The following is an 11,973-nucleotide window of genomic DNA, read 5'->3' as shown; positions in this document are numbered from 1 at the left end:
CGCTCCAAGATAGTCCAGATAACTTCCCCATCTCCTCAGTGGCTCGTTGTTGGTCTTCAAGCACAAGTGCATGAATTTTATCAACATTTTCATCTGTTTGGGAAGTTGATGGACGTCCAGAATGAGGGTTGTCCTCAATTGACATTTCACCTTTTTTGAAATGAGAAAAACATTCGTACTCTTGCGTTTTCCCACAGTGCTATCCTTGTAAGCTGTGTTTAACAGCACCACCGTTTCTGCGGCATTTTTTCCAAGCAGAAAACAAAATTCCACAGTCACATGTAGTTCTCTTAAATTGGCCATCACATAAAATGAGATTCAAACAAAACTACTTTTATGAAAAAATTCACTGTGACCAGAGAGAACCTTCCCAGGGGATACCACTGGGTGCACTAACAGTGGGTTGCTCGATACTCACGAAGCAGGGAAAACGCTCACTACGAAGCCCAGTGGAGCTTGTTCACATTTGGGGGGTCGGGTACCCTTTTGTATACTTTCATGGCTAAATAGCTTTTAAAATAAGTTGTGTCATCACATTCAGTTCTAGTATTCCCTCCCTCCTCTCTGCAAATCCCCTCACTCTCCCGTCTCCCCACCCGTTTTTTACTTTTCTGAGAACCTGCCACACTGTTTTCCCAACATCAATGGATGTGGTTCCAACTTCCCCACATCCTTTCCAACTTTTATAAATGTCTGTTCTTTTTATTTCAGCCACCTTAGTGGGTGAAATGATACTTCACTGTGGTTTTCATTTGCTTCTCTCCAATGGCGAATGACCAATGAATACATGTGTCATGTGTTTGGTGGCCACTTGAATGTTCTCTTTGGTGAAAAGCTATTTGTTGTATGATTGGGCTATTTGTCTTTGTGTCGTTAAATTGTTGTGGTTTTATATATGTTTCGGTGGTTAGCTTCTTGTCAGATACATAATTTCCAAAGAGATCCTCTTAATTGGTCACTTGCCTTTTTGCCTTTTGGGGGTACAGTCCTTTGATGAACAGAGCATTGTGCTTTCTTAAAGGACCACTATATGGGATAAAACGAGCAACATGTTGAAAGACTAGATAGCAAGCATGAGGGGCAGAGTTTCTGATCATGAGCAGGGATAATTCCAGAAAGGAGGGTGAGAATGGCTGCACAATATACAGAATGGGATTGTCTAGGTAGAAGTTGCTGAACTGGTGCTTATTCTGATGTGTGTATTTCCAACAAAATGAAGCAAAACACAAAAACAAAAGCTTTTTGACAAAAAGGAAAGAAAATCTAGTCATGGATAATAACTCCGATAACTATTAATCTGGTTCATTAATGACGTCTTCTGTGGGAAGCGACAAGTTGTTGGGGGATAGGCCGTCTGCAGGTTCACAGCATCTTTTTTTTCCCAGGCACACCCTGGGAAAGTGAGTGGGAAATGCTAGCATTTTATATTCCCTTCCTTTCTGGCCACCTACTCCATGATCCCACAGAAATAACAGAGGCGCTAGAATGTTAGAAGGTCCCACATTTCCACACCTTATCTGTGGTAGGTAGCTTTGATGTCCACTTCTCTTTGTACGAAAGCACTGGGGGGAGTCTGTCCTGCCAATCAGGTCAGTCTGATGATGCTCCTTGGGGGTGTCGCCGTTTTATAAGGGAGAAAGTGGGAAATGTCTCTCTCTCTCTCTCTCTCTCTCTGCCACTTTGCCTTCCTGGGACCCGAACACTTCCATTTGTTCTTCTTTCCCCTTCCTTCCTGACATCTATCTGGGTTTCATTCCTGAGCAAATGCTGCCTGTTTGATTTCTTTGGGTTTATTCTAAGCAGTACCTCTCTGCAAGCGTCCACTTATGGGCCCGCCTACTGTTTGCTAAGAGGTGAGCCAAAGGGGGGGTTCAGAGGCAGGCCTCAAGTGTGTGTAGGGGCAATCAGATCAGGAAGCACAGTCGTTTTGTAATTTTGAGTTTTGTTCCTCCTTTCCCTCTCTATTTGGGACCTCTTCTGCTGAACCTTTTCAGAACCTTTTCAGAACTGCATACCATCTAGTTCTTCTGGGCTCAGGGATTGTGAAGACTGGAATTCTTGACGTCCAATTCTTTCCATGTGGCTCTGATTTCCTTCCCTCTACTTTGCTTCCAATGGGGAGAGATCCATAGTGGCACCTTAGAGGGCTACTCATGAGCCTTCAAGACACCAATCACTCCTCACCCAAGCAGGACATACAACACTGTCTTTGTGAATCTGTATGCCAGTTGTGCATGCTGTCCCCTGAGACTATGGTTCTGAGACCTCAGGCCCAGGATTCATTCCCTCAAGGTGTCTGGTTAAGGATAAGAACTTTTCCCAACTTTGCCCCTGTAAGGTCTACTATGTTGTTGTTTTTAAGTGCTGCCAATTAACTGCCATCACCGTTTTGCACAGAGGAAAATCGAATTCCATCACGTTCTTGTCTATAATCACCTAGGTTGTATGGTTAAAGTTCCAGTATGTCATGGCATCTGGTGTCACATGTGTTTGAAGCCCGCTGACTTGTCCTGTCTCATCATCCTCCAGGCTGCCACATATGCCCCCAAACAGGCCTCCTCCGTTCTTCGGCCCCATGTCTTTGCATGTGTGTGCACCCATCAGACATGTTCTCTTATTTTCTGGGTTAACCTCTATTTGTTAAGACCAGGAAGCTTCCTTAATCTGATTGATCCCTTCTCCCACCTTGGCCTTTGGCCAGTGGCCAATCTTAGTTAGGATTCCGTCCAACCTGAGGGTTTTGTATTTCTCCTAAAGGTCACTTCTCAAAGTATCACTGTGGATTTATTCTTTAATCCTGACTCAATTAGCTCCAGGAGAACTAGACTGGCATCGTGTTTATCTCCTGATGCCCCCACACCTGGTTTGTTGACTTAGTTCTCAGGATATTAGTTAATTGGATGAAAGAACAGGTTCACACGGGAGGAGCGATGGAGTCTGCTTCACTTGTCTCTCCCAGATGCTATCTTGACTCAGTACTCTTTGCTAAGTACCATAATAGCTGCATTTTCATGCGAAGGTGACACCTTTTCTAGTGTATCAAGTGTCCTCTGCTAGTAAAGTGTGTAGAAGCTGAAGTTCTGACAATGGCCTTCAAGGTCAAACAAGATCGTTTCTCTCTATTCCCATGGTCTTCAGACACTGCCATCTGGGATCTACTGTTTCTCCTCCTGCTACCTCGGCTTCCTTCCGGGGTTTGGAGAACACCAGACCAGCTCTTGACTCAAGGTTTGTGTACTTGCTTCTCTTCTACAAGCGTGAGTATGCTTTTATAACTTCTTCTTTTACCTTTGGGCTTTAAATACCACCTCCGTGATGCCTATTGTAACCCTCTATATCAATTATCTAGTGCTGCTATCACAGAAATGCCACAAGTTGATGGTTTTAATAAACAAAAATTTATTCTATCACAGTTTAGGAAGCTAGAATCCAAATTCCTGGGGCAGCTCTAGTGAAGGCTTCCCTCTGTTGGGTCTGGAGGAATGTTCTTAACGCCTCTCAATGTGTGTAGGCCCAGAGTTCCTGGGGGATTTTCATGTATCTTAGCATCAATCTTCCTCTGGGTCTAGGAGGTTCTCAGCACAGAGACCCCGGGTCCAGATGACACACCCTGCTTCCAACTCTTCTTTCTTGGTGGAACAATTGTCTCTCTTTCTTTGCTTGCTTCTCTCTCTTTTTATATCTTGCAAAATCAAAGGTGATGTAGGCCTCCACCCAGGAAACTTTCGTTGTATCAGTCGGAGCAGGGTTGTGACCTGAGCAAGGATGTTGTATGCCACATTGAGGATGATTATGTCATTGCATACCTGCGAATCCACTGAGGTTTATGGCCCAGCCAAATGGACATATATTTTAGGGGGACACATTTCAATCTATGACATCATCCTCTTTAAAATCACATTCTACTTCCCCCATTCTACACTACCCATTCCTGTTTCCTTTACTTTTTTTTCACTCCATAGTATTTTTATCATCTGGAAACCTATACAGTTCATTTTTTGTTTGTCTTCCACAGTGGTTGTTAGCATCTTGTGGGTAGAAATTTTTGTCTGCTTTATCCGCTGCTGAATCCCTGGTATTTAGTTCCTGGTATGTAGCAGGGGCTGTGATAATATTTGTAGATTGATGGATCTGGTAATATTAGATCCTGAGTTGTACATGTTTAAAAAGCAGTATATCTCTTGCGTTAAATCTAAATGAAAGCCTAATATGTAAGGCAGATAGAAGTTAAGCTGCTGAGGCTGATTGTGTTAATGTGGGTAGACTAAAGAAACAAATTTATAGAAACTCATATGTGTGTAAGAAAGCTTTATATATAAGAAAAATTAAATATTGATAAAACATCCCAGCCCAGTCCAGATCAATTCCATAAGTCCATTATTAGCCCATATATCTAATACCAATCTATAAAGTCCTCTTCAGACTTACAAAACACATGCAATGATGCCGAATGCAAGAAGATCACAGGTCAGTGGGTGGAAAGTCTTGTGGATCCAGTGGCAGTGGAAGCATCTCAGCATTTGCGTGGGTCTCCATGTAATTTCTCCAGCTCCAGGGCTCTAGCATAGCTCCATGTGTCTTGTCAACAGGAATGTCTCTCAGGGAGTGTATCTGTGTCCCGCCTCCAGCGAGCAATTTATCCCTGTGATGCCTTCAAATGAGGTCATCAGCTGTGACCTGGCTGACAGGCTAGACTCTACCCCTCCACAAATTGACACCAGATTATGTAACTACCAAACTGAAGCAGGAAGTAGATGCCAGGGTCTACTTACTCTGTTGGCAATTCCTTGCTGCCCCCCGGGAGCATGGACCCCTTATAGGAATGCAAAGCCATTGCAGGGAAAAATCATGGCTCCCCCTGGAAAAATTTCTAGGCTTGCTACATTATTTTTGAGGACAGGAAATTAAGCAATTATCCATGCTCCATTTCTAGGGGGAACTTAGCAATGAAGGAAAATGCCATCAATAGACCAAATGTCCTGAATGGCTTATTTTTATACAGAAATCACTATGGTGAATCAGTCTGCTTTATATCCCAGTGGAAGGGAAGACTTGTCTAGGGAAAGAGCAACCTCAAGTCTCTGACACCCCTAGTGAATTAATACTAGAAGTCACCCCTAGCGAATTAATACTAAAAGTCTCGTGTTAGAGTCTTTTCCAATAATAAGAAAATCCTAAAATAATCCTGTAAAGGAGGTATAGAAGGAATTGCATGATCTCCAAATTATAAATGAATAAATGTTCACAATTTAGTGGGAATTACTTGCAATAAATGACAGAAGTAGGCCTGACTTCCGAATAAGAGTTGCTAATGCACATTATTAGGAGTCCTGCTGGCACCAGGTAAGTGTAGGACTGTTCCCCACAAGTGTAGTGGTTCAAACCCACCAGTCATTCCAGGGGAGAGGCAATCTGCTCTTAAAAACACGTGGAACCACAGGAATCCTGTAAAGGGTTGCTATGAGTTGGAATAGACTTGATGGTGGTGGGGTCCCTCTTTTTCTTTAATTACAAGATCCTTTTATTTGGGGCTCTTACAACTCTTTTTGAAAAAGTCATTTTATTAGGGACTCATACAACTCTTAACACAATCCATGCATACATCAATTGTGTTAAGCGCATTTGTACATTCATTGCCCTCATCATTCTCAAAACATTTGCTCTCCACTTAAGCCCCTGGCATCAGCTCCTCATTTCGCCCCCCCCTCCCTGCTCACCCTTCCTCACGGGGGCTCTTACAACTCTTATAACAATCCATACATCAAGAACATTTGTACATATGTTGCCATCATTGTTTTCTAGACATTTACTTTCTATTGAGCCCTTGGTATCAGCTCCTCCACACCCCCACTCCCCATAACCCCTTGATAAATTATAAATTATTATTATTTTCGTATCTTACACCAAATGCTGTCTCCCTTCTCCCCCCCCCCAAGGTTTCTGTTGTTCGTTCCCCTGGAGGGGTGTGTGTGTGGTTATGTGTCGATCATTGTGTTATTAAGGTCTTATTAATTAAGCTGGGTCAACACTTTACATGGACTATATTGGGCTTAATATTTCCAACTAGCCTGTTTTCATAATAGTTGGTATTTACTACTATTACTATGTCTTTTTATAAAAGAGGAAACTGAGGCTCAAAGAACAAATAATTGTCCCCAAATTATATCGCTAACAAGTGGTGAACTACTACTAATTGTGTACTACTAAATGTCTTACTCTAGAGCCTATGTATTAAATACTGCGTTTTAAATATTTAAATATAGAGGCATAGTGGTTAAACATTGGGCTGCCAACGGCACAGTCAGCAGTTTGATGCCACTAGCCACTTCACTGGAAAAGACAGGGCTTTCTAGTCCTGTGAAGAGTCAGTTTCAGAAACCCACAGGAGCAGCTCTACCCTGTCCTACAGGGCATGAGTTGGCACTGACTCAACGGCAATACGTTGATTTGTTTTGTTTATGTTACACTGCCCATTAGGGTCCTCAACTCCGCTTCTTCCAGAGGAATCTTCAGGTGAAGTACTGAAGAGGTCTGGCACTGCTTCCTTTAGCTCGGCTGACCAGCCTTTGTTAAGTCCCTGCACTTTCCAGCTCTAGGCTGAACTAGTACTAATAAAGTGAATCAGTGCTCTTATTCCTCTTCCCATAGAGAAAAATCTGTCTTGGAATTAATATAGCCACAGTGCTCCTAAGAAGCTAGGATGGTGCAACTTCATTGCACGTACTTTGGACATGTTATCGGGAGAGACCAGTCCCTGGAAGAAGGCACATGCTTAGTAAAATATAGGGGCAGCTAAAAAAAAAAAGAGGAAAACCTTCAATGAGATGGATTAATACACTGGCTACAACAATGGGGGGCTTAGGCATTGGAACAATTGTCACAGGACCAGGCAGTGTTGGGTTCTGTTGTGCTTAAAGTTGTTATGAGTCAGACAGATTTGATAGCACCCAGCAACTTCCGGGAGGTGGCCTATGAGGAAGAACCAATGGTGCTGAAGGAAGAACTTCAGCTGCACTGAAGGCATCAGCCAAAAACAAGACCTTAGGAATTGACGGAATACCCACTGAAATGTTTCAAAAAGCTGAAGGAACACTGGAAGCACTCACTCATCTATGCTGGGACATTTGGAAGACAGCTACCGGGAGAACTGATTGGAAGAGATCCATATTTGTGCCCATTCCGGAAAAAAAAAAAAAAAAAGGTGACCCTAACAGAATGCTCAAACTATAGAATGATAATGATATTGCACACAAGAGAAATTTTGCTTATGATCATCCAACAACTGTTACAGCAGCCCATTGACAGGGATTCAGAAGAGGATGTGGCCCAAGCGGTATCACTGCTAATGCCAGATGGATCTTGACTCACAGCAGAGAATACCAGAGAGATGTTTACTTGTGTTTCATTGATTATGAAAATGCATTCGACTATGTAGACCTTAATAAACTGGATAAACTTGAGAAGAAGGGGAATTCCAGGACACTTCATCCTGCTCATTCAGAACTTGTCCATAAATCAAGAGGCAGTTGTGAGAACAGAACAAGAGAATACTGAGTAGTTTAAAATCAGGAAAGGTGTGTGAGTCAGGGTAGTATCCTTTCACCACATTTGTTCAATCTATATGCTGAGAAAATCATCAGAGAAGCTAGATTATATGAAGAAGAACTTGGCATAAGGATTGGAGGAAGGCTTATTAACAACCTGGTATATGCAGATGCCACCACCTTGCTTGCTTAAAGTGAGGAGGAATTGAAGCACTTGCTGATGAAGATCAAGGATTATAGCCTTCAGTATGGATTACAACTCAATGTAAGGAAGACCCAAATCCTCATAGCTGTTAACCAATAGTTAACATCATGATAAATGGAGAAGAGTTTGAAGTTGTCAAGGATTTTGTCTTACTCGAATCCATAATCAATTCTCATGGGAGCAGCAGACAAGAGATCAAAAGATGCATTTCACCAGGTAAATCTACTGCCCGAGACATCTTTAGAGGACTGACGAGCAAGGATGTACTTTGAGGACTAAAGTGCACCTGACCCAAGCTGTTGGTATTCTCCACTGCCTCCTATGTGTGTGAAAGTTGGACGTTGAATACGGAAAACCATAGAGGAATAGACGCATTTGAGTTGTGGTGCTGGAGATGACTACTGAAAGTACTAAAAGGACAAACCAATCTTGATTGGAAGAAGTAAGGCCAGAGGGCTCCTTTGAGGCAAGGATGACCAGACTTCGTTTCACCTACTTTGGTCAGATTGTCAGGAGGGACCAGTCTCTGGGGAAGGACATCATGCTTGGCAAAGTGCAGGGGAGGCAAAAAAGAGGAAGGCCCTGGATGGGGCGGATGAGCACAGTGGCCGCATGAACGGGCTCAGGCACAGGCACGATTGTGAGGGTGGTGCAGAGCGCGCAGGGTTTGGTTTTCTTGTGCATAGGGTTGCTGTGGGGCAGAGCTGACTAGCTGGTACCTAACAACAACTTATGCAGTAAGATATGATTTCTTAGACTAAGAGGAGATTCCCAGGCCCTCTAAATCCTTGTCAAAATCATCCACAAGGTTACTAGAATCAGCAGTAGCATTGGGCTCATTCCCTTTAACGTCTGATTGCCCCGAGCCCACATCGTTCCCTAGAAAACATGAACTTGCTGAGGGCCAGAGCGCTGAGACCCCTTACTCCTTTTGAACTGGTTCTTCAGCTCTTCCAGAGTTTTGTCTGCTTTTTCCTACAGAGAGTGGAGAGAGGGGAAAGGCTTTGTGGTATGCCGACAGGACAGTCAGTCTGTAGGACTGCCACATGGCTGCACAGGCTCTGGGTCACGTTAGAAATGCAGTATTACTTTGAAGAACAGCACACACAGGCTCTGACTGGTTGCCTAAAATGGTTCAGCAAGGGGAAAAGAGAGGCCAGGTCCCTCCTGCTAAGAGGTATTTGCCATAAGGCGACTACTGAGAGTCATTTCCACATTCAGGAGAGGCTTGCAGATGGTTTCTTCCATGGAAACCTCCTATGGACTTCTTATGTACCATCTGAAAGGTTCGTATTATATACACAATTCTTGTATCAAAGCCTGTAGATTACATGGGTGATCTTGTTTACTTTAAAACCAAAAACGAATTTCCATGGAGGAGATCCGGACCTCATGTGCATCCATCCAGAGTTGTTCATGGTTCTTCAATCTTCAACAGTAGATTGCCATCTTGATGAACTCAAACCACCGAATGTTCAGTTAGAAGCTGAGAGCATTAAAAGTTTGAACTCCCCAGGGACTCCTTGTTTCCGCTAATGGTTAGAATCCTAAACATCAGTTCTTCGCACACGCGTCACCCTTGCACGCTGAGTGTGGCGGCTTTGAGTACAGACCCACAGCTCCAGACATAGAGGAGACACCGATTCCCCACCCCACCCTGCCCCCTTGCAGGGCCTACAGAAAGTTCTAACAACACATTTTGTTGGGGGCCAGAGGGTGTGTGGTACCTCCCATTTGAGAATCAAGGATGAAGGGCATCTTACCGCGTTCTCCTTCAGTTGTAGCCCTTCCCCGTTGGGAAGGGAGGACCGTCTCTTGGATGAGTTCTTGTTTGGAGTTGAGGTAATGGTGCCTGCTTTCTTCTTCACCATGAGCACCTCACAGCTGGCTTGGTCTTCATTGTGTGTGCTCTTCCCAGCATTGATAACCCTGGAGAAGAAGCCAGAAGAGCTGATCAGAGGGGGTTTTCAGAAAGCCGAGAGCCGTATGGGCTGCCTCAAAGATTAGCCAAAGCAGTCGCCACTGCTGTTGTCAATTCTGATTCATGGCAACCCCATGCAGGCAGAACAGAACTGCCAATCTTTTGGGTCAGGAGTCAAGTCTTAATCCTGAGCACTGCTCTATGCTAAAGAACTGTGGGCATTTGGTCTTTTATATCCCTGGACAAACAGGTTGTTCCCTTTTAAAAAACATAAATGGAATTATATTAGTACACATTAAAAATTCTACAAAAACCCATGGCCAGAGGGTTGGTTTGATTCACAGTGACCCTCAGTCACCAAGGCTCCAAGGCAGTAATAAAGAGCAGACGGCAAAACTCAAGCAGATAGAAAACTACATTTCCTGACGGCCATGTCCACTTTTACTTCACTAAAAATCTCCCTGCCATGGAGTCAATGTTGACTCATAACGACCCCCACCCCCACCCTATGGGTTTCGGAGACTGTAACTGTTTTCAGGAACAGAAAGTCCCATTGTTTTCCCAAGGAGCTGCTGGTGGGTTTGAACTGCTGACCTTAAGGATTGCAAGTTAATGCATAACCACTACGCCACTAGAGGGAAGCAGAGAGATCAGAGGCTAGCTGTACACCTTTTTTAGGTAATCTTTCTATCCTTGACGGTAACCCCTGTAAACTATTGTAATGGATTGTCACACTGGCTTATGGGGCACTCTGATTTGAACACCCAGCTGCACAAAAAAGATGTGACATACTGCAACTGCTCCCGGCTAACTTCTAAATGTCTTTAGTAATAAAAATAGGATTTAATACACTTAAAAAGAAATACTTTAGGAAAAGAGGCCACACCACTCACACATCTTATTCTGCACCAGGTGAAACGGCAGCAAAAACCAGATTTCCTAAAAGGGAGCTCTTGTTGGCCTGCCAGGGGCTGTGTGTTCTTTCCTACACTTTCAGTGTCAGAGTGGGTGACAGTGAGTGTGGGATATATAAACTCAGTGACAAGGAAAGGAAGGGTGCTTTTTAAAATTATTACTAAGGTAAGATAACTGGGACCCCCCTCTAGGAATGTGTTATGTGCCCAGCTCCATGAGCCTGGCTGCACGCCTTCTAAACAGTTAAATAAAAGATAATTTTTTATCATACTTAGATTACCATTTTTCAAGCTTAAAAAAATAATTATAGACTCCTATTAAGTTGCCTAACTGTGCAATCACATGTGCCCTTCACCCAGTCCCCCCGACTGTAACATAGTACCTAACCAGTGCACACCATCTATACAGACAACCATACTTCAGACCTTATTCAGATTTTACCAGTTCTTAAGTAGACTGGCTTTAGTATGGACAATTATATAGCTATCCTCAAGCTAGCACACACATGTCACAGCCAGTAGGAATTTGAGAGAGAGAGAGAAAAAAGATAGCTGGATGTTTTAGGATCTAAGAGCGTATGTTTCCAACATAGACCCCTGGGATTCTATGGAGTGTCTCAAACATTTGAATATTTAGGGCTTTTTATATAGTTTTATTTATAATTACATAGTAATTATAAATGTTAAGTACCACACTGATGAAAAACATTGTTTTGTTGAAAAGGCCGTACATTTAAAAGGAAAAATCCTTAAAACTTCAAGGCGATGAATCAATATCAAACTTTTATGAAAAAACAAACAAACCAAAAAACCCAACAATTTACGCATGGGGGGAAAAAAACTAATGAAATGTCATTTAACAACAGCATACTTGAATCAAAATCTTTAATATAATAAACAAAACAGTCCATATATACATATATATCAATATTGAGTTTTATTTTTTACATTTTATACATTACATTAGTAAGTTAAAAAAATCCATTTACATGTGAGCAGTATTTACCAGGAGGTTTCAAAAAGTCTGTGGAAAAATGGAATGGAAAGATAAAGAAAATTTTCCATGAACTTTTTGAAGCCTGCTTGCGTGCTTAGCACATGAATCTGGGGCAGTTTTGGAATTACTTCATTGCAGGAACTGTTCTAAAAGGAAAAGACTGCCATTTTCAATGACAGTTGACCCTTACACAACACTGGCTTGAATTTCATGGGTCCCATTTATATATGTGGATTTTTAACACCGAGGTTTTTCTGGTAGTGCTATTGATGCTAAAAGCACTTCAAGAAGCAGAGAAATCATGAAACAAGAAAATGCTGAATTGCTTGAATGTGTACCATAGAGACTGAGGCCTACAGCTGCAGTAGCCTGCTATTCCACGATAAATGAGC

The 11,973-nt window shown here is 42.7% G+C and overlaps 1 protein-coding gene across 1 annotated transcript in view; it reads right to left on the bottom strand.

Moving 5' to 3' along the window:
* The window catches only part of PPM1H (protein phosphatase, Mg2+/Mn2+ dependent 1H), a gene marked incomplete at its 5' end in the record, with an annotated part of 349,303 nt that overhangs the window by 202,453 nt on the left and 134,877 nt on the right, over positions 1-11,973 (bottom strand). The window contains one exon of the mRNA XM_004700807.2: positions 9,513-9,678. Within this exon, the coding sequence (XP_004700864.1) occupies positions 9,513-9,678 (166 nt within the window). The remainder of the gene's footprint in view (positions 1-9,512; positions 9,679-11,973) is intronic.

This window comes from Echinops telfairi, unplaced genomic scaffold (assembly GCF_000313985.2).
Source record: "Echinops telfairi isolate 266 unplaced genomic scaffold, ASM31398v2 ScPeMD7_2;HRSCAF=8, whole genome shotgun sequence".
NCBI classification, from domain to species: Eukaryota; Metazoa; Chordata; class Mammalia; order Afrosoricida; family Tenrecidae; genus Echinops; species Echinops telfairi.
This window is presented reverse-complemented; position numbering and strand designations above follow the sequence as displayed.